Source organism: Thamnophis sirtalis, unplaced genomic scaffold, assembly GCF_051295495.1.
Source record: "Thamnophis sirtalis isolate CommonGarterSnake01/CBP01778 unplaced genomic scaffold, rThaSir2_p1.2 scaffold_6, whole genome shotgun sequence".
NCBI lineage: Eukaryota > Metazoa > Chordata > Lepidosauria > Squamata > Natricidae > Thamnophis > Thamnophis sirtalis.
In genome coordinates, this window is record NW_028261386.1 from 31,691,482 (window position 1) to 31,713,572 (window position 22,091).

At 37.3% G+C, this 22,091-nt stretch overlaps 1 protein-coding gene across 1 annotated transcript in view; it reads left to right on the top strand.

Annotated features, from left to right (window-relative positions):
• The window catches only part of EFEMP1 (EGF-like fibulin extracellular matrix protein 1), a 55,078-nt gene extending 38,640 nt beyond the window's left edge, over positions 1 to 16,438 (top strand). Inside the window, exons 5-11 of the mRNA XM_087717504.1 lie at positions 823 to 945; positions 3,101 to 3,220; positions 9,935 to 10,054; positions 10,935 to 11,054; positions 11,852 to 11,975; positions 12,064 to 12,259; positions 13,126 to 16,438. Of these exons, the coding sequence (XP_087573630.1) occupies positions 823 to 945; positions 3,101 to 3,220; positions 9,935 to 10,054; positions 10,935 to 11,054; positions 11,852 to 11,975; positions 12,064 to 12,259; positions 13,126 to 13,284 (962 nt within the window). The 3' untranslated portion in view covers positions 13,285 to 16,438. The remainder of the gene's footprint in view (positions 1 to 822; positions 946 to 3,100; positions 3,221 to 9,934; positions 10,055 to 10,934; positions 11,055 to 11,851; positions 11,976 to 12,063; positions 12,260 to 13,125) is intronic.
• The last annotated feature ends 5,653 nt before the right edge of the window (positions 16,439 to 22,091 follow it).

Here is a 22,091-nt window from a genome sequence, read left to right on the forward strand (position 1 = left end):
TAGATTATAGGAGGCATAAAACTGGGATCTCAACTACAGATCACTACAGAGATACAGTCTGCTATAAGAGGAAAAGAGAAGGAAAACATTTTAATCCATTAAAGTGATACTACTCCAAAGGGAGGATGAACCTACAAAATGCAGTCCAACAAACCTGTGCCTGCACTTTCAGGGAATAGTTATATTTTGTCCTTTTACATAACAATCTTCAAACATCCATCTGCCTTGGAGAAGAATAAAAACAAATATGCTACTATACCTCCTTTCCCTCAAAACTGAACACATTGGACTATAAACATAGCCAATATTGTGTTTCTGTGTTCAGGTATGACTACAGAGAATGTCAGCCATATCTATCAAATGAGATCCAGAATCCTACTTTCCTTGATTAGTATGATCTGAATAAAATTGCTTGGACTGTTTCATTGAGACAGTTAGTTGTTATTTCAAGTAGATTTTATATACACCATATTGTTTTATGTGGTCCCTCTTAGCTACTTTGAATCACCAATAATTGGCAGGTAAGTTGGCAAGTTATTACCCCAAGAAATCTTTGTAGAAATCTCTGCCTACATCATCATTTTATGAAAAATGATGGGGAAAAAATGAAATTGAGAAAGACTACAAAAGAACTGGCATTGCCATGAACACAGAAATAGAGTGAGGAATGATTTATTCAGGATGTCAATTATGACTTTCTTTGACTAATGTTGGAATTAGACCTTGGTAGTAACACCTTTGTAGTTTGAAGAAAAATACAAAAGTTATAATGACCTTTCCAAAGTTCATAACATTTCATTTTCTTTCTTTCTTTTTTAAAAGATATTGATGAATGTACCACCAGTGGCCACACCTGTAGGTCAGATCAGGTCTGTGTCAACTTAAGGGGATCATTCACCTGCCAGTGCCGAACTGGGTATCAAAAACGAGGAGACCAGTGCTTTGGTAAGTACCACACTGCGAAATATATTTTGTGGAGTTTGTGGCCGGGCTGAAGCAGCCCAGCAACACTGAAGCACAGCAATTTCCTTGGGAGTAATAGGTCCCAATATTCTGCAAGTTATCCCATTTGAGGACCATTTGTTAACAAAGTGAAAAATTACAGACATGGGAGTTTTAGTAGTATATAGTATATGTGGCCATATGTAGGTTTTTGCAATGAAATAAATAAATAAATGGACACATGTGTGGGAAATAACAGGTTTGCTGTTACTCAACCTCTACAGCCAGCAGAGTGCTTGCATTCATGAGGATGATGAAAGTTGTAGTTAACACACATGAAGGATAGGTAGCTGTGAAAAACTACTACAAGGTTTAAGATGGAAAGCTTTTAAGAGGACTGTGCATTGAAACATTTCAAAAGAATAAGTTCAACATGTAGAAGCATGTAAAAGCACCTATTTTCAAATAGTTAAAGCAGTCACGTGGACTCTACATGTTTATGCCTGCACATAAGAGGGTAGCTGCTAAACCAGCACACGGGCTTTGCAAATGACAGACCCAGGCGCGTTACCAATTCAAAAATAGGTGCTTTATTTGCTGTCTTACGCACTATGAAGCACATATGTCAGATATTTTGCCCAGCATCTCTCTGACCTGCTTGATGTTTGAGGATAATTTTAATTTTGGGGTTTTAAATCCTTTAAAAATTTTCCATTCAGTGTCTGAATTTGAAGAGAACCAGGCAGAGCTCAAGCAGTGACTTTTGACTGAGATTTACAGAATGATCCCAGACCTAGCTCTAAAGGGCTGCTATAGGAAGGCCTCCTAGTGGGAAATTTCTTGTTACCCTCTCTGACCAGCACTACTGCTCTGCTGTTCCATATCAGTCTTTGGCTTTTTTTAAAAAAAGGAGTACAAATAGTCCTCAACTTACGACCACGCTTGAGCCCAACATTTCTGTTGCTAAATGTGACATTTCCCACATTTTACAACCTTCCTTGGTACAATTGTTAAATGAATCCCTGCAGTTGTTACGTTAGTAATATGGTGAAGTAATTCTGGCTTCTCCATTGACTTTGCTTGTCAGAAGGTCGCAAGAGGTGATCACATGACCCCAGGACACTGCAAATGTCATAACTAAATTATTGATCATTATTAATTTTAATCGAATTTTTTAAAAAATGTTATTGTTAATCCGACTTGGATTTGTTTGGGATATTCTATTTAATTCTTTTTAACTTTTGTAATATGTGTTTTTTTAATGTTGTACGCCACCCTGAGTCCTTGGGAAAAGGGCGGCATATAAATTCAATAAACCAAACCAAACCAAATATGAGTCAGTTGCCAAGCATCTGCATTTGGATCACAGGACAATGAAGATGCTACAATGGTCTTAAGGGTGACAAATAGTCATAAGTCACTTTTTTCAGTGCCATTGTAACTTTGAACAGTCACTAAATAGCAATAGCAATGGTACTTATCGCTTCACAGTGTTTTGCAGCCCTCTCTAAGTGGTTTACAGAGTCAGCATATTGCCCCCAACAATCTGGGTTCTCATTTTACTGACCTCGGAAAGATGGAAGGCAAAGTCAGCCTTGAACCGGTGAGAATCGGACTGCTGGCAGTCGGAAGAGTCAGCTCTTCTGTTCTAAGTTGTAAGTCTATTGTAAGTTGAGGACTATCTGTATATGGAAATTAGCCTCCATTAAGAATGTTGAATGAAAGATGGTGTTGCACATTGATATTTTTCTTTGCAATATGCTACTTTTCTATTAACTTTTATTAAATTTTGTTTTAAAACAAATTTATTACATTTGGTTTTAATGAAAAATACATAAAACAGTGTTTCTCAACCTTGGCAACTTGAAGATGTCCGGACTTAAACTCCCAGAATTCCCCAGCCAGCATTCGCTGGCTGGGGAATTCTGGGAGTTGAAGTCCAGACATCTTCAAGTTGCCAAGGTTGAGAAACACTGACATAAAAGAAAATAAAAAAGGAAAGTGAGGGGCAGCAAAGGGGGTGTTTGCAGATATTGCTGCTGATCAGCTCCATGTATACAATTCCTATGATATTAAGATCATATGTGGCAGTTCATTGTTTTTGTAACTCCATTTTTGGAATTATTTTTAAAATACTTCTGTTCTAATGGCAACATAGACATTGATGAATGCACGTTCCCTTCCTTTTGCCACCATCGGTGTGTGAACAGTGCTGGCTCCTACCATTGCCATTGCAATGCTGGCTTTCAGTTAACTCCTGACAACCGCACCTGTGCCGGTAAGCACACTTCAGGATATTTCTGTAGAAATTGTCATGTTTACTTTTTTTTACTGTCATATTTTCTAGTTATATAGATGCAAGATGCATGGACTCCAATGAAGATAGCTATTTAAATGGTATATAACAGTGTTTCTCAACCTTAGCAACTTGAAGATGTCTGGACTTCAACTCCCAGAATTCCCCAGCCAGCGAATGCTGGCTGGGGAATTCTGGGAGTTGAAGTCTGGACATCTTCAAATTGCCAAGGTTGAGAAACACTGGTATATAAAATGGCCAGTCACTTCAAGAAATGCAATCATCAAAAATTCAAAATACTTCCTGTATGTGATGTCATTTTTGTTCTTTTATAGAATAATAATAATAAAATGAAAAGGTGCTCTATATCAATAACAGTGATTTAGATTTAATAGTGATTTAGATTAGTGTGGACTGTTACATGCATATATGTCTTAAAGTATTGCTCTGATCCTGCCTTTGTGTGTGTGTGTGATGCATTTTTTATTTCAGTTTCAAATAGCTTTCCATTAAGGATATTTTAATAGAGTTTGTTATGAACATTTAGGGAACTAATTGAAGAGTAATTATAGAATTATAAAAGTAATTGCTAAAATCTCCCCTTCCCCCCCCCCATATCTTCACCCAAAATAATGTTGTAATATTAATTTTCCCAGAGTTCATAGAATTATTTCTGAAAAAGCTAACCAAGGATCTCCAATATTGGTGGGTGGACAGTGGGTACATTTGAAATGTTGAAAGTCTGTTGGGGGGTGTCATAGTGCACTGGGAATATTTTGGATTTGATATAATGGATATATAGAGCCAGTTTGATGTCGTGGTTAAGGTATCAGGCCAGAAACCAGGAGAATCTGAGTTCTACTCCTGCCTTAAGCACAAAGCCAGCTGAGTGACCTTGGGCCAGTCACTTTCTTTGAACCACTGGAAGAAAGCAATAACAAACTACTACTGAAAAATCTTGCCAAGAAAATTGTAGGAACTTGTCCAGGCAGTCTTCAAGAGTTGGCTGTGATTGAATGGAATTTTAAAAAATGGATATAATCACATATAACATGGATGTAATACAGTTTGCATATGAATAAAAACAACATTTCTGTAGAAAGGAGTCTGCTTTCTTTATGTCTGAATAAGATATGTTCTTTTAGAAAATATTTTTTCCATCCCAGTTCCATTCAGATGCTTGGATTTCAAGTCCGAACCTGTTAAAAATGCAGTTATTGGAATTGAAATCATAGGGAATTGCTTGAGACTTTCATAGAAATATATTGGTCATCTAAATATTTATAAGCAGTAATGTTAAAACTTATAGATTGGGTGGGGGGATCTTTTGTTCATTTAAGTAGAAGTTACTTTCAAGTCTTGCAATTGATTGAATGTTGCATCTTTAATGAAAGTTGAATGAGAATAAAAGGGCAAGTTTTGATTCATTAAATGTTAAGATTAAGAGCTCAGTGCTAAGAAATTTGATGTGACTGAATTAATAATTTGGTTTTGTTGAATGACTGGTCTATGATTAGTGGTGATTTTTTGAACAGACTTAATAAACCTGTGATAGAACCACACTATTGTGTGCAAAATGTTACATGTCCATTCCTGGAATCTCACTTAACAGGATATGATGGAAGGAGGGTTACCCATTATCTGCAAAACCAGCGGCAATCTGTGCAGGCAACTATAGGCTGGTAAAATAATATAATTAAGTTTTTTGTATCGTAGAGCAGAGGTCCCCAATCCCTGGGCTGCAACCAATACTGGGCCATGGCCTGTTTGAAACCGGGCTGCATAAGCGATCTCCATTCACTTGAGCAGAGGGCGTACACACCTGCTGCTCACATCAATGGAGCTGTGCACTCACGTGTGTAAAAATAAATAAAAAGTAAATAAAATAAAAATAAGTGCAAAGGAAAGATATATAAAAAGGTTACTCCCCTTCCCTCCAAATAAATATAAATAATTTCAGTAACTTAACACTTAATAAAGTGTAAAGTTAAGTTATATGTTTCCTTATAACATGTTATCACTATTTAATTCTTATGCCTGACTTGTTGCATGGGTCATCATCTCAGGAAGAATTTTTATACTACTAATGAAATATATACCTGCTTTGTTAAAAGTTACGTTTAATCCTGAAAAAACTTTATTTAATGATGTTTTATGTTCTCCAATAAAATAGCAGTGAAATACCAAAAACAGTATATAGTCTTTCCTCAACTATAAAATACTGTGTCTTGCAGCTCTTCTTTACTATCTGCCTATTATTAAGAAGCATGAAACAGAACTGAAGAAGAAATTACATGGATTTCATTTTCTTAGTTCTCTTTATGAAATTGTTTATAACCTTTATATGGACTTTAACTTTATTATATATACCAAGCTTGGGGAACTTACAAAAAAATTGTACACAGAAAATTGTTGTTAGTGAAAAAGTGGGCTTGATTTCTAAAATGTACATATTGGTATGTATGTAAGTTTAAAATATACAGTATATAGATCAGGGATCATGCAAATCTAATGAATATACATCAATTATGAAAAAAATATTACTGCATTCTTATGGTTTTGAAATTATATGGTTATTTGGAAAAAAGACCAGATAGCAGGAGCTTAATTTTTATTATATTCTTCTTCACTATCCAATAATACATTTAGGCTAAAATCCAAATGTCTTAAAACACTTAAAACTACATTACAGCTTAGTCACCAATCTTAAAATAGCAATTTTAATTTAATTAGTTTGATTAACATTTTTATTTGACTTTATTGAGATGACAATTAATTACAAAAACCAAATCTCAGCTTAAAGTTAAAAAAGTGATCATGACCAATTTCTAACCCTCAGAGTTCATAATAATCTTAGTAAATCTCAGGAAACAAGATAGGATTATATGAATTTTTGAGTTCCCAATTTTGAGGTTATGCCATATCTATAGAGAAATTTGGGTGAAATTGTGGAAGATGATACCCCATACACCTGAGGTTTCCATTTAGCAGATGACTGCCATTTTATTTTTCATGAAAATATTTAGAACGCTGTATCCTAACAAATTCTCATTTCGAAACATTTTTTTTGAAGAAACTATAGTATTTGCACTTCTTAGGTCAAATATAGAAGTAGACTAGAATAATAGAATTGGAAGGGACCTTGGAGGTCTTCTAGTCCAACCCCCTGCTCAAGCATTATATCATTTCAGGCAAATGGCTACCTAATTTGGTTTTGGTTATGTTTTTGCCATAAACGTGGCAAGGTGGCCTGAAGCAAATAAATAGATATAAGGATGCAAAAACTTAACTGTGGAAAAACTAAGAAGCCACCATAAATGAATACCATGGATTGATGGACTTATTTATTGGGGCTGTATGCACAAATCCATAGCATAACAAATAACATGCAAAATGCAATTTAAAATAAAAGCAATAACATGTTTGTGGTTGTATAGGTATATATAAAATAGCCATTGTAAATAACGAAGATTAAAAAAACCTAGCAATTAAAGCAATTAAAATGCACCATAACATTCAGATTAATTATCTACCTACTTAATGTTATTACATACTGTGAACATGATGTTCCATTAATATTAGTATAACAACACTTCAGCAGCACTTCAGTAGCTACATACAAAATGTCATTAGGCTCTCATTGGAACAGCTCATCCTTAACCACTTTCTGGAGGGCACCACACTTGAAGCTAACCTGTTATTTTAAGAAAGTTGGTCCATAATGAATGAGTGAAAAGCATTGTTAACTAGCTTCATCAAAATGTGAGTATGTTGAGACATTTTCCCATTAAGATTGCATGGAAAAGGTTGATTCTGGTTGGAAAAGGCAACCTTGGAGGTATTTTACTAAGGCCTTATAGGTGAAAACCAGCACTTTGAATTTCACTTAAAAGCTTGCTGGCAACCAATGCAGAGCAATCAATATCTCCCATCAAGCAAGCTTTTCCATTTGAATCAATTGTAGCTTATAGTGGTCTTCAAGATCTTACTGCAGTAATCTAAGCCTGTGACCATGAGGGTTTGAACTACTATTGGTCTTCATGCTTCAGAAAAGGGAATAACTAGTGCCCAGACAGAGCTTAGCAAACACCTTCCAGACCTACTGCCTATCTGGCAGTAACTGCAAGCCCAGGACGACTCTCAAGTCACACGCCTATTTCCTCGTGATAATACCTCTTTCCTCAAGAGATATCACCAAAACTAATTAGGAATTTGCTTGGGTTCAACTTTGGTCATTTCATCCCATTTAGTTCCTACCAACCTCCTGACACTGGGACAGATCGCCAAAGTAGAGGGTTTTGTGCTTTTAGTGATGACTCTTGGTAGCTGCCTAGACATGTTTCCTGCAGTTTTCTTGGCAATATTTCAGAAGTGATTGATCATTTTCTTCTATCTGAGGCTGAAAGACTAACTGGCCCAAAATCACTCAGGGATTTGTGCTTAAAGGCAAGACTAGAACTCATGGCATCCTAATTTCTAGCCTTTTGCCTTAATCACTACACCAATAACTAATCTGACTTATGACCTCCTGCAGTAGCTTCATGTAGATATTAAACAACAGGGAGATGACAAAATCCTGCTATAGTATATTACACAAGAGAGAAGCTATGTCCCTGTGCTTTTTGAGAGAGCCGAGGTGGCGCTGTGGTTAAATGCAGCACTGCAGGCTACTTCAGCTGACTGCAGTTCTGCAGTTCGGCTGTTTAAATCTCACCGGCTCAGGGTTGACTCAGCTTTCCATCCTTCCGAGGTGGGTAAAATGAGGACCCGGATTGTGGGGGCAATAGCTGACTCTGTAAACCGCTTAGAGAGGGCTGAAAGCCCTATGAAGCGGTATATAAGTCTAACTGCTATTGCTATTGCTATTTTCTCCGCTTATCACCATTGAGTAAAAGCACCCACTGAAGAAAGAAAAATCATTGCTCCAGTACTTAATTTTGGCAGGTGGAAAAAATGATACAATTGTCAATAATATCAATGCCACTGAAAATCCAGAAGGAATAGAACAAGAATACTATTTGCATCTAAATCCCAACAAAGATTGATCCTTAGGGTAGCCAGTGCTATTTCCACTCCATGGTGAATCCTAACTTAAAAAACATCTAGCTAATCCTCTTCTACCATGGTGCTTGGTAGACCAGGGGTCTCCAAACTTGGCAACTTTAAGCCTGGTGGATTTCAACTCCCAGAATTCTGGGAGTTGAAGTCCGCCAGGCTTAAAGATGCCAAGGTTGGAGACCCCTGTTGTAGACTATGTTCCCACCATCTTTCAATAACTTTTCCCCAAAGGTAATGTTGTAAACTGGTTTTTAATTATCCAAATTGGCTGTTTCCAGCCCCTAAAGGGAGGGACAAGTCACAGCTTTCCTCAGGCTACAAGCACCATCATGTTTCCTTCTGTCCATTATAGGATCCAAATTAGGCACAGATATAGCCATGAATGGCAGAGAGTATGCTACATAGTTTCTTAGCCATTTTATCAGAATCTAGAGGCCAAAAAGAGTCCCAGCTAATGCCACAGGTGTTATCTCAGCCTTTGTAGAGTGTAAGGAAGAAAATTGACAAAAATATTAAGGTATCATTACCTAGGCAAAAGAAGCTGAAACATTTTTGAAGTCCAAACAACAACAGAACATTTGGAAGCAGCTCAGAAACATGCTTCTTTAATTCAGTGGTATATAAGAAGGACGATGAGGTAAAGAACTTTGTAAGGTTCTGTTATTCAATCCGCTATCCAATCTTAATAAAAGTAGTTTTAGTCTCCCGTGGTGTTCATTTCCTGTTGTGGTCTACTTAGTGAGAATGTCAGTCTTCATATAGACCCTGCTTGAGAAGAGTTATGATAGAACAAATCTGATTCTTTCAGCCAAGTACTGGGCAAATTGGTGATGGCCTAGGCAGAAAGAGAGAGAAAATGTTTGCTCACTTTTCCTAAGAAAGAAGCTCAAAATCATAACAAAACTGTTGGTCAACAGCCTACCACCACAATAAAGGAGGAAAATGAAAAGCTTTTGTCTCTCCTCCAACCACAGGGTAGAGCTGAATGTGGGCTTGTACCAGTGGTGGGATCCAGCCAGTTCGCACCACTTCGGGAGAACCGGTTGTTAACTTTCCGAACAGTTTGCTGAACTGGTTGTTGGAAGAAATCATTAGGGCAGAGAACCAGTTGTTAAATTATTTGAATCCCACCACTGGCTTGTACCCATTCTCAGTGAGGCTTAGGTTTTGTGTTCCTCCATCATTGCTTTAGGTATTGCATTTGATGCTTCATCTCCAAGAAACCAAAGAAAATTGGGATGTGGTTAAAAACCACTGAGGTACACTCATCAGCCTTGGTTATTTTCTGTTCCAAGTAGTTTACTGCTGAATGAAATTAACAAACTGCAGGGAAATCCTCACCTCCAATGCTATGCTAGAAGCTATTCAGATCCATAAAGCACCTGGATTAATTTTACTTCTAATTATATAAGCCACTATGTGTATGCATAAAATACACAGTTATTTTAATTTGAGGAAGGAAGCAAATCTAAGGAGGTCGGAATAGTCCATACTTAGGAGGCTGGAGTTTCACTCCCTGTCCATATAAAATGATTTAAAGTGAACAAGCATGTATAGTATACAAAGAATATGATTAATATGTTCCAAAATGGCTCAAGAAAAGATCAAAATGCCACATTTGTTTTGCTTTCTTCTCAGACATAAATGAGTGTGAGACCGGCAACCCCTGTGCCCAACTGTGCTACAATATAGTTGGTTCTTTCTTATGCCAGTGCAATCAAGGCTTTCAGTTAAGCCCAGATAGAATCAGCTGTGATGGTGAGTAGCTGCTCAGCTTGATGAAGTTCTCAAACAACAGGGATGGGAAGGAACTTTTGAGTAGAATGTGTTCACTGTTAGTAATATGCAAAGAAAGCATCTTGCAGGCTCATTTCTTCTTCCTAATCAGAAGCTTAATACCTTCTTTAGGCAATAATAGTAAATCTTATCACACACAAGCAAACATAAGCACACTGGAATCTTATATAACCTAATTTGTTCATGCTATGATTTCAGTAACCAAGAAAGATAGATACTAATCTGGAAATGCCACACAATTATAGTTTCCAGAATTCCCAGGAATCCCATTTGAGAACTCCCAGAAATATAATCTCAGCGCCTCTTGGAGTTTTCCCCTTTGTTATCTCCTAGGGAAGAATAATTCTTCCTTGGCAAAGAAATTATATCATGAGCAAAATGGGTTAGAAGTAAGTAGAAAAAAGACCACTTCTGCACTTTGATTTTCCCACTAACATTGTGCTGGGCTCCCACAATACTGTATGTCAAAAAATAGACAATCCATGTTATGGCTTAAAATATTGTGTCAACCATACTAATATATTAGGCTCACATTCTTTGGCAAACTTTTGCAATTAAAAAAAGGTTTTAAAAGGCTGATTCTTTCACTAAAATCTTGTTTTTGAAAGCTTTTTTTTTTTTGCTTTCTACTTGGTAGTAGTGATTCTATTCCTGTTCATGCACCTCATTCTTGCAGGCAGATGCAATTTCCCTCCAAAAACTGTCAGAAAGTAGAAAGGAAGAAAGAGCTATTTATATTTTGCAGCCCAAGTACCAAAGATAATAGGCAAGGAACAAGTTCAGTGTAAAAGCAGATGCTGAAGCTTCAATAATTGGCTTAGAAAGTGCCTCTGTTTTGCAGATGTTGATGAATGTAGAGCTTCTAACTTCCTTTGCCAATATCAGTGTGTCAATGAGCCAGGAAGATACTCCTGCGCGTGTCCAGATGGATACCAGGTGGTCAGAGGAAGAAACTGTCAAGGTAAGTTCACATATCTGCAAAAGTAATGATAATATTAACACTATTTTTAAAAAAATCAAATCTAAAGTGCTAAATTCCTGCTTAAGATAAAATGTTCTCTCTGTAATATAAAATAAAAAGTCTGCAACCAACACAGACCATTAATCTCCCACAGTTTACAGCATATTGAAAACCTTATTTGTTTTTTGTCTAAGACTGCAAAAATCAAAGATAGGAAGGAGAAAGGAGAAATCAAGTATAATATGACTATTTAGTTGGGGAATCCCACTTAAAAGTAAATAAAAATATAGATGATATATAGATGTAAATAAAAATAACTATTAAAAGGCTTTCATTTCTGAGATAAACTATAGTAGATGAAGAATGAGGCAACCCTTAGATCTATGAGGTCTGTTTTCTTTTTATATGTACTTCATGATCCACATATGTGCAAAAGAGGAGCTAACAAGGTAGTTTGCAGACTGCATCAAATTAAGCTCTAACTACTAAGATATTTTGCAGATTCAAAGATGCTTTTCAAAAGGCAACTGGATTTTCTTGGTTTTTTTCCTTGAAAACATTTCACTTCTCATCCAAGAAGTTTCTTCAGTCCTGACTAAATGGTGGGGAGTAAAAAGAAAACAAAACAAAACAAGAAAGTCCAGTTGCCTTTTGAAAAGCAATTTTGAGACAACCATGACCTGGATGTTTGAGAATTTCCATAGACATTTGCAGATTTGTGTTTATGAATAACTCCAGGCTCAAAGATTGCAAATAGCAGAATTGTAGAACTTTTTTTACTTTTTTCCCTAATATAGATATAAATGAATGTGAAACACGCAATGAATGTCGAGAAGATGAGTTGTGTTCTAATTATCCTGGTGGCTATCGCTGTTACCCAAGAAATCCTTGTCAGGAGCCTTACGTGCTTGCATCTGAAAAGTAAGAGATGCTATCAACAGAGTTTCAAACTGAACACCAGTTTGCAATGGAACAAGAATGTTTTCAATCATTGTGCTTTCTTTTACAGTCGCTGTATTTGTCCAGTGTCTAATCCTCTTTGTCGGGACCTGCCATATTCCATTGTTCACAAATATATGAGCATCCATTCAGAGAGGACTGTGCCCTCTGATATCTTCCAAATTCAGGCAACCACAATTTTTCCCAATACAATTAACACCTTCCGGATTAAATCTGGAAATGACAATGGAGACTTCTTTCTTAGGGTAAGTATTCTGTATGTTCTTCTGAAGTTTCTTTGATGCTGTTGAAGATGGAACTCAGCAAATATAATACATGCCAAATTAAAGAGGCTAGAATCAACAGCTTTGTTGTCCCATTGTGTCATATGATCACTACTGAAGACATAATTCATATTTTATGTTCTTCCCATTTTTTATACAAAATAACTCAATTGTCAGATCTCAGAAATTAAAACACTCAGTGATTCTTTAAAGCAGATTTCTTTATTGCTCCATAAAATAGAAAAATCTTGTGAAACTGAAACAGACTGCAACCTACATCAAGCATTTAGAGTTATTAAGGAGGGGCTGTTTTCACCCTCTTTCTCTTACATAAACTATCTGAACTGAGTTGCCTCTTACTACTCTGGAGTGCTCTCCCTCCCTCCTGAGAATCCAGGCTACATCTGTGCTGAGTTCACCCAGAGTTTCCCAGTGAACTTCACGGCTGAGGGAGAATTGGAACCTGCCCTTGGTGGTGCTAACTTTAACACCTTAACCATTACAATACACTGGATATACTGTATCTCTGTGTGTGAATATCTATATAGGAGTATATACACTCTGACGATGATTTGGAAGAAATTTTTCCAATCTCATGCAAGCGTAACACATCTGTTATTAATTAAAGAAGCCATATTTAGAGTCATTAAAAGTGGTGGTCTTTTTCACAGTGAAGCCTGGAAAAGGGATGTGATTGCTTTAATTAGTAGGAGAGAGAAAGTTGCACTCACACTTTTGTGAGGTCTGAAATATATTTCCTAAATCATTTTCACATAAGCACGTATCCTGGGAAATTATTTGTGGGTGCATTGGCTGTACATGAACATTTTTTTCCTTCTTTCTTTCAGCAAACAAGCTCAGTGAGTGCAATGCTTGTGTTGGTCAAGCCATTAACAGGTCCACGAGAACATATCATCGACCTGGAGCTGTTGACGGTCAACAACATAAACTATCGTACAAGTTCAGTATTGAGGTTAACACTTATTGTGGGACCTTACTCTTTTTAGTCACTGAAATTAAGTAATTGGCAAGCACCCAAAGCAACCAAAGAAGCTTTCTTTTGAATGAAGCACTTATGATTTTATTTATAGATTTTACATGGTGTTTTTTAAAAGAAAAAACTTTATTAAGAAAATCAGTAGTTGTAATCATGTTATTACACAATATAACCTGGATGTTGTCACCTTCTGTTGAGAAACTGCACCTCTATCTCACTTACAATAACTTGTACTCATTGCCATCCTATAGGATAGCAGCTCTTTTCTGAAAAAAAAATGCATGGAGGGAATGAGCCAAATTGCATTCTTACTCAGCTCCTGCTTGGCTGTGGTTACTAGAAGTTGTAATCAAATTCAATGTGGGGTCTAAGCAAGCAGAATTTTCAATTTCATAGAAACATCTTACTTCTGACACATACATATTCATTCATACATTCAGCAATCATAGCTGAGTTGTGGGGTTAGACCGTAAATATAGTTTATGTGATTTCAAAAAAAAGCCTTCATACATTTTCAAAACAACTTGGAAACTAACCTTGTTTTCATTTGTGATATTCAGGGCATATGTGCAAATATTTAACCCAATATTACAATAGTACCACTTTTATCCAGTGAAATAGTGAGTATCTTAATCCAGTATGCCAATCCTTTGCTTGCAAAGGCTCCATTTATTTCCACAGAGGAAAATCAATCAATATAAGGATGAAATAAGACAGCTGTTAAGAAAAAGGGTCTCATGTGTTCTTAACGAAGTGGCCCAGACCAAAAGGGCCATTTTATTATTCGTTGACAGTAAACTCAATAGGACCTTGACATGAACTACATACACATAGAGGGAAGTAAACACTGGGGTACCCCAAGTAAGCAATGGGGTACCCTAAGATTTTAGGTCCAGTATTCTTCAATATCTTCATAAATAATCTAGACAAGGAAATTGAAGGGGAACTCATCAAATTTGCAGAGAACACTAGGGTGACAGGAATAAGCCAAGTCTCCAGAAGACAAGCTCAAGATCCAAAAAAATTTTGACAGACTTGAATACTTGGCTCTATCCAACAAAATGAAATTCAACATAGATAAAAGTAAGGTTTTACACTTAGGTAAGAAAAAACAACTGAATAGCAGAGGTGGTGTTCAACAGGTTCTGACCAGTTCTGGAAAACTGGTAGCAGAAATTTTGAGTAATTTAGAGAACCGGTAAATACCACCTCTGACTGGCCCCACCCATCTATCCTTGCCTCCCAAGTCCCAGCTGATCGGGAGGAAATAGGGATTTTGCAGTAACCTTCCCCTGGTGTGGGGTGGTAATGGAGATTTTACAGTATCCTTCCCCTGCCACACCGACCAAGCCACACCCACAGAACCGGTAGTAAAAAAAATGGATCCCACCACTGCTGTATAGATATAGAGTAGCTGAAACCTGGGCTTAATGCCAGTAACTACAAGAGAGACCTTGGACTCTTAGTGGACAACCACTTAAATATGAACCAATATGGTGTGGCAGCAGCCAAAACAGCCAATGCAATCCTAAGCTGCAGTACAGCCTTACAAAACCTTCGTAAGAGCACACTTGGAATACTGCATCCAGTTCTGTCACCACAATATAAAAATAGTACAGAGAAGAGCAACAGAAATGATTAGTGGGCTAAAAGTTACGAAGAACGGTTACAGAATTTGGGTGTGACTAGTCTAATAACAATAAGGAGTTTTTGGGGGGGGGCATGATAGCACTATTCCAATATTTGAGGAGCTCCTACAAAGATGAGGGGGTTAAACTATTTTCCAAAGCACCAAAAGGCAATACAAGAAACAATGGTTGGGAACTAACCAAGGAGAGAAGCAAGAACTAGAACTAAGGAGAAATTTCCTAACAGTGAGAGCAATTAACTGTTGGACTAGCTTGCCTTCAGAGGTTGTGTGTGTTCCATCACTGAAGGCTTTCTGGAGACTGGATAACAATTTATTTGAAATGATATAGGGTCTTGAGTAGGTGGTTGGACTATAAGACCACGGACGTCTCTTCAAATCTATTATATGTAGTTGCTAAATGGCTACTGAATTAACTACCAGTGTCAGTAGTACATACATATAGATGCATGTACACATACAGCCATCCAGTGCTCAAGGTTCTAGATTCTATATCTTTCAATTCTCTCACGTAGCAAAACTAGGAAAGAAATCCTGCCAGTGACAATCAAAATATATGTTGGGTTACACGGACAAATTCCTGCTTCATATGTGAAGGAATCATATATTTTTCTAACGTAAGTGAAACACAGCAAATCATGCCAATAGGGGAAAGTAAAGTGCTTCTAGAGGGGGATTCTTGAAGTACCGTATTCCTTCGGGGCCCTATAGTGGAATATATAGACTCTTCTCTTATATTAACCTGCATATTAAGGACATTTGAGCAATGTGTATTAGATACATCCCTCGCTGTTGTTCTTTTCAAGTGCCTTAACTTTAAAGAAAAGAAAGAATTCTTTAGAGAGTTATTTGTTCTTATAGTGGAGGTTTTTTTAAAAAAATACCATAAAGATTAATAGTTATGATAAAAAAGGAAATAGTTTGCACTTGGTGTTTCCTGAACAAAAGATACTGGGCAAATCTTTTCTACTTAAACATACTGTTCATTGATATTTTAACTTTTCCAAGAAAAATAGGACATAAAGAGAAGTATTTGCCAAACATTAGTAAGCCTCTCAACCGAAACAATAAAAAAATCATTTGGATAAAACATTTTATCTTAAGTATTATTGTTTGTACAGGAGCAACCGTTCAAGTCTCCAACAAAAAGATGGGGAGAAGTAGATATGTGTTTGTATACTAAGATCTTCCAATCTAAAAAACAGCTGTTTTTATATTTCTTTTTTTAAATCATGTTTGGCTCTGGTTTTTCTATTTTTAAAGTTGAGGTCCAAGAGTTAGCTTCTCTTGATAAAGTTTTCTACAATATGAATTAGTCAACCGATATATCTGTTTTATAACTCAGAATTGTGATTCTAAATATATGGTGTTTAGCAAAAGAAAAGTGTAATAGGACCTCGAGTTAAAAGCATTCTTTTGTATTATGTAAAGACTTCTCTTGCTTCTTATCTAAAAATCATAACAAAGAACTCTTTGATGTACATTTTTCTAAAAAATAAATAAATAAAAGAACATATCTTTTAGTGGATTTATTTTGTCGTGCAAGTTAAGCTAAAGGACAGCTCAAAGAAACCAGATCAGTGGCTGGTGTATGTCATTAATTTTACAGGGATGCACAAGTTCATGCTGGCTATTGTCTAACTGTCTTTTAGTAGCAGAATGCATATTCTCTTGTAAAGTGGGGAAAAAAGTTATAGGGAGCATGGTTAGAAAAGTATGTGCTGTAAACATTTTAATTAAAATAATCATTAATACTCTCTAATAAAATATTGTTTCCACTAACCTAGATTATAGTCTGAATCAGTTCAGATAGTTACTGTAATTCAGCGATAGGCAGCATGATGTCCATCACTTTAATGGACTGAAAGCAATTCCAAATGAAGTGTTGGCTCCCGGAACTGTCTAACTTTTGTTCCCTGTGTGAACCCCCCAAAATAAAGATGGTGGTCTGTATATCATTATTATGCAATTATGTAACAGGGAGAAAAACAGGTTGAAGTGGGGGGTAAGAAATGGATGGATCCAAATAGCAGGTTCTAGTGAAGGGAGAAGCAAGGGAATGGCAGCATGGAAACCAAGAGAACACCAGACACATCTGAGGGGAGAATCAGAGGTTGCTAAGGAAAAGTCAAGAAATTAAAAGACGTTTGGCCCTGGGAAGGAAATCTATGGAAAATCTAGATAGCATACAAAAAAGCAGAGACATCATCCTGACAACAAAAGTGCATATAGTCAAGGCTATGGTTTTTCCAGTTGCAATGGATGGCTGTGAAGGTTGGACCATAAGAAAGGCTGAGCGCTAAAGAATTGAGGCCTTTGAACTCTGGTGCTGGAGAAGACTCCTGCGAGTCCCCTTGGACTGCAAGGCGATCAAACCGGTCAGTCCTAGAGGAGATCAATCCTGACTACTCTTTAGAAGGCCAGATCTTGAAGATGAAACTCAAATACTTTGGCCACCAAATGAGAAGGAAGGACTCACTGGAGAAGAGCCTAGTGCTGGAAAAGATGCAGGGCAAAAGAAAAAGAAGAGGACGACAGAATGAGGTGGCTGGATGGAGTCATCAAAACAATAGGCATGAGCTTAAATGGACTCCAGAGGATGGTAGGGGACAGGAAGGCCTGGAGGAACGTTGTCCATGGGGTTGTGATGGGTCAGACACGACTTCACAACTAAGAACAAGAAGGAAAGGAGGAACACTAGGCTGGGGGGATGGCTGCAGAAAACCAATAGCCTCTAGCAAAGAAAGTGGGCATTTGTGGGTCAGCCTGACATGAGAGAGAGGACCTGGGAAAGTCAAGACTGATATGAGGATAGCTGCAGAGATGGAAGGATGGAGGAGGAAAGCATTGAAGGTATATGATTGCGTAATATGACAATTGATACACAAGGGATGAACATTTGGTAATGGATGTGCAGGCTTCATTTCAGCAGATGTTTGGATGCCTTTTGGTGTTTTCATAACTATTTTCTCTTTAAGGTTTATTTTAATTTTAAAAGGTAGGTTACATCCATTTTTGCTTGTCCACATCCCACCTCCCCAATATTCTATGAGACTTAGCTGCAATTCTCAGTTTTAAGAAGGCCATTCCCTTAGGCTGTAACTCTGGTATTTTTAGTTGTGGCATTCCAAAACAGCCACAGTTTTATTTTAGGAATGGTCCTTAGCCCCAAATGGTTCCTTGAAATTTCTTAGAAAATAAAAATGTTGGGAGCATTTGTTTAGAAATAACACCTAGAGTGTAGACAAAAAGCAACACCAAAGAAAAGCAGAGTGGCAGGGGTGGCGTGGGGTGGCTACTGATTGTGACAATCAAAACTCGTAAATTGGAGCTTTTAAACTCAATTCCGCTAGGCAACCATTTTGTGAAGGTGCCCACCCAGAAACTAAAAATGTCCAGATTGTGCTGTAGCCAAAAGGTGAGGCCTTTCTACAAATGCTGGGGGGAAGTGATCTTTCTACCTTTGGTTCTATTTCTTCTCTGTTCTTATCCCTCACCTGCTGATAAACTGCAGCTGTAATCCTACCCTTAAATTACTCCATCTCTGCAACATATAGGAAAGGAGAAATAACAACAGAATATGTGAAACAACAGATCAGGGAGTACAAGGCTGTGAAAGTACCAAACTGCACAATGGTAGTCACATTTTAATATGTTTTGATATTGCTTTAAGGAATATTCATGTTTAGATTACAAATTATTTAGAGTGCCCTTATTGTTTGTGATTATGCCCTCGAGGCTTTTTAGATTAGAGCTCCAAAAATCCTTGTCCCTTGCATTATGCTTGCTTGTGGGGGTGTTGCCATTTAAAAATCTGGGTGAGCCTTTGGGGCTTCCATCATGCCCCAAACCCATCTTTCAAAGGCAATTTGAAGATTATTTGCAAAATAAATCAATTCCATAATCAGTTTCTATAAATATCCTGGGTTCCGTTACAGAGCTGGTTTTGGATTAGCACAGGTTCCTCACATGAGGATGTCCTCGTGGTTCATATTCTAGGTTGGAATGGTAAAATATGCCTCTTCAAGTAGCAGATAAAATCTGGCTCTGTGCTACTTACTCCTTTAAGTGACTTAAGGAGTATGTGCAATTGACTAAAATCTGCTCTGTCCTTGCAACTGTTTTGAAATAACATAAAATTGTCCCTAAAGTACAGCATCTTCCCAGAAACCTGGATCGTGTCAGTAAAAATAAAATTCTTGAGTAAACAAGCCTGCTGTGGGCATAGTAACCAAGTTCATTCACTCTTCAGGACCACCTGAACATGAGTCCAGTGGGATTATTATGTTTGGACATCTTTAAAAACAGGAGTTTACTGTTGAAATCCATCACCATAGTAGCAGGCAGTTGCTTATGTTTTGAAAAGGCCAACCACGTTTCTAACTTTATAGCTCTTCAACTCAAATACAGAACAGCTGCTTGACTGATCATATGCTATGCGTATGGGGGCCCACTAGGGATAAAGGCAACTCTTCATCAAATAACATTTAACGCCCTCGCATTTCCATCAAAAACTATAAACTCTGCTAGATGGCAAATCTCCACATTTCCCAGGTGGGGGAACACCTGCCTGATACAAAATTAAAGCACACAGCATCTGGTTGCTGTGGAGGGGGGAGGCAAATCTTATTTCATCTGGCCCACAGAACAAATTATGGTTGCTAGTGAAAGGAGAGAGGGTAAAAAGTCAAATGCTTTTTATAGTTAGGCAAAAACAGATGTTCAATGGAGCTGTTTATCTTGTATATACTTTATGTATATGTTAAAAAGAGACAGACCCTTTTAATAAAATACGAGTTCAAATTGTCCACAGTTCAGAATAGTATTCTGAACATTGTACAGTTAATAATTTGGGTAATATATTTCCACCCACCATCACTCCTGTTCCAATCATTACTAGTGGACACAAGCTGAACAGGAGGCAATAGTGGACTTTTCCCAGCCTTTTCTGTCCCCTTACTCTCAACTTTCGTAATTTTCAATCAGTAATACTGAGAATGTTGAGAAGTGTGATCCCAACACATGTAAAAAGCATCTGAATCCAGGACCTCTGGGTACAGTCCTCTGGGTACAGCCTCTGAACACCCCTTGTCCAATAGTTTAGAGACTCTAGAAGCTTGAAAGGTCTTGTCAAAGTCTTTTTACTACTCTTGTGGCCCAGCAGCACCAATCCTGGTATCTTCTATAGCAAAACAGTAGAGTACGTTGGTCACCAATTCTACTTGAAGAATGGAATCTTAATAACAGTTGCATGCTCCACACACATCCAGGACCTTGCCCATGCAAACAGATTTATCAGTTTGCTTAGTGAAATGCCAGCATTTCTCAGAATATGTTTCATTTTTAATTTCCTTCTGGAGAACAACTGGCAGGTAATTCATATTTCCCATGTGGCAATGGCATACCTAGAATATTTGGGCCCTGAAGCCGATGGGGGCTAACCAACAGCTGCAGGAACAGTAACAGAATGCAGCCTGGTCCAGTCACACTACTGCCAGCCTGCCTTTCTCCATCTCAGATGCCTTTCTCCAAGCAGCTGTTTGATGTGCCAGCAGCAGAGATCCAACTTCCCACCCACGACCATCATGTTCTGGATAGGATACCATCTTTGGGCAATGTAACTCCTTATTATCAGAAACCTGGAGTACAGCATACCCACTGCCCTGCCTTGGTATGCCACTGCAATATAGATATACAATCTATATTGTAAAACAACAATTCAACATTGCTGGTCTTTCTGTGCACTATATAGATAGGACTTATTTAGTAACCACAACTGAGGGCAGCAATTGGTCATTAAACAAAACAAGTGCTAAATGAAAATGCGTCACTGCTTATAATCTCCTTTCAGCTTTCCATTGCTTTACTCATCTGCAAAAACTGTAAATGTGAGGATTGGTTGTAGAGTTGCTTTTTCATCACTGCTGTAAACGCAAATGATAGTTAATAAAAGCAGTTGCTAAATGATGGCTACTTGCACTGCCAAATTGTTGGTAGATTGCATTCTGTCACCCAAAGGAGGCAATTGTGATATTTTGCAATTAAGAACCAGGATTGAAAATCTTCTACTTAAAGGTATATGAATTTTTGCTTTTAAAATATGAGAGGTTAGGTCAGGTTAAAATAAAAAGGCCATTGAGTACTGTGAAGATATCATCAATGAGATTAGTCACATAGCAGTGCAAAAATGCTTTTGAGATTGTGGAGGGAGTGAAGCCAGCAAGTATGTAGAAGTACTCTTGTGTCAGAATAAGAAATACAGTTATGTACAGTGGGCTGATTTGAATAGAAAAATGGATAAATGTGAGCCTAGAAAACAGATAACAATGTTGTGCAAACATAGCCATTTACTTAGGAGCTTCTGGGAAACCCTAAGGAATTACTGTACTAAATTACAAAACACACCCACACATACAGACACATTTTAAATGTTTTCCAAATATATTAAGGGTTATTGTTACAAACAAAGGAGATAGTTGAAAAGGGGAAGTGGTCTTGATTTGTGTCTGAATGAAAACAACTATGTAGACCAATGTGACCTATTCTGACTTTTATTAATGGAGAAAGTAAAGCATAGTAAAAGGCAAGCAAATTCAGAAATAAGTGTTGCACTGCACAATCTTCCACATTTCTGAATATTAACTGCTTTTTCAATGGCTTGTTGCATCTTGGCTAGAGTATTTAATTGGAATATATATGGATGCATTACTATTATTACTATACAGCCAAAGACATGCTGTCCAACACCATGGGCCCTGTATTAGCTGAATGCATACCATTTAGAAGTCGCTTAGGGAACTCAAAACATCCAAGGCAGATACTTACATGTTTTAATTGCATCTTGCAGGAACTTCCCAAATTCATTGCAAAGCCAGTACCAACTTGATTAGTGAAACAGAGTTCAGGCTTGTCAAGTGAACATCTGGGTATGACTTCCTGGCCCCAGATAATTGTGACTCTGTGTGTATGTGTATCTTGTGCATCTATAATCCTTCCAAAATTCAATAGGGATTTTTTTTTACAATTTTTTTTTACTTCAAATGATTCCTATGAAAGACTGCAACCAGCCATTTCATTCCTGTCCAATCAAGAACTGAGCTTTATATCTTAGAGCCCTTATCTTTTAATCCTAATATTTAATGAGGCTATTTTTTTTTCTTTTGAGGGCT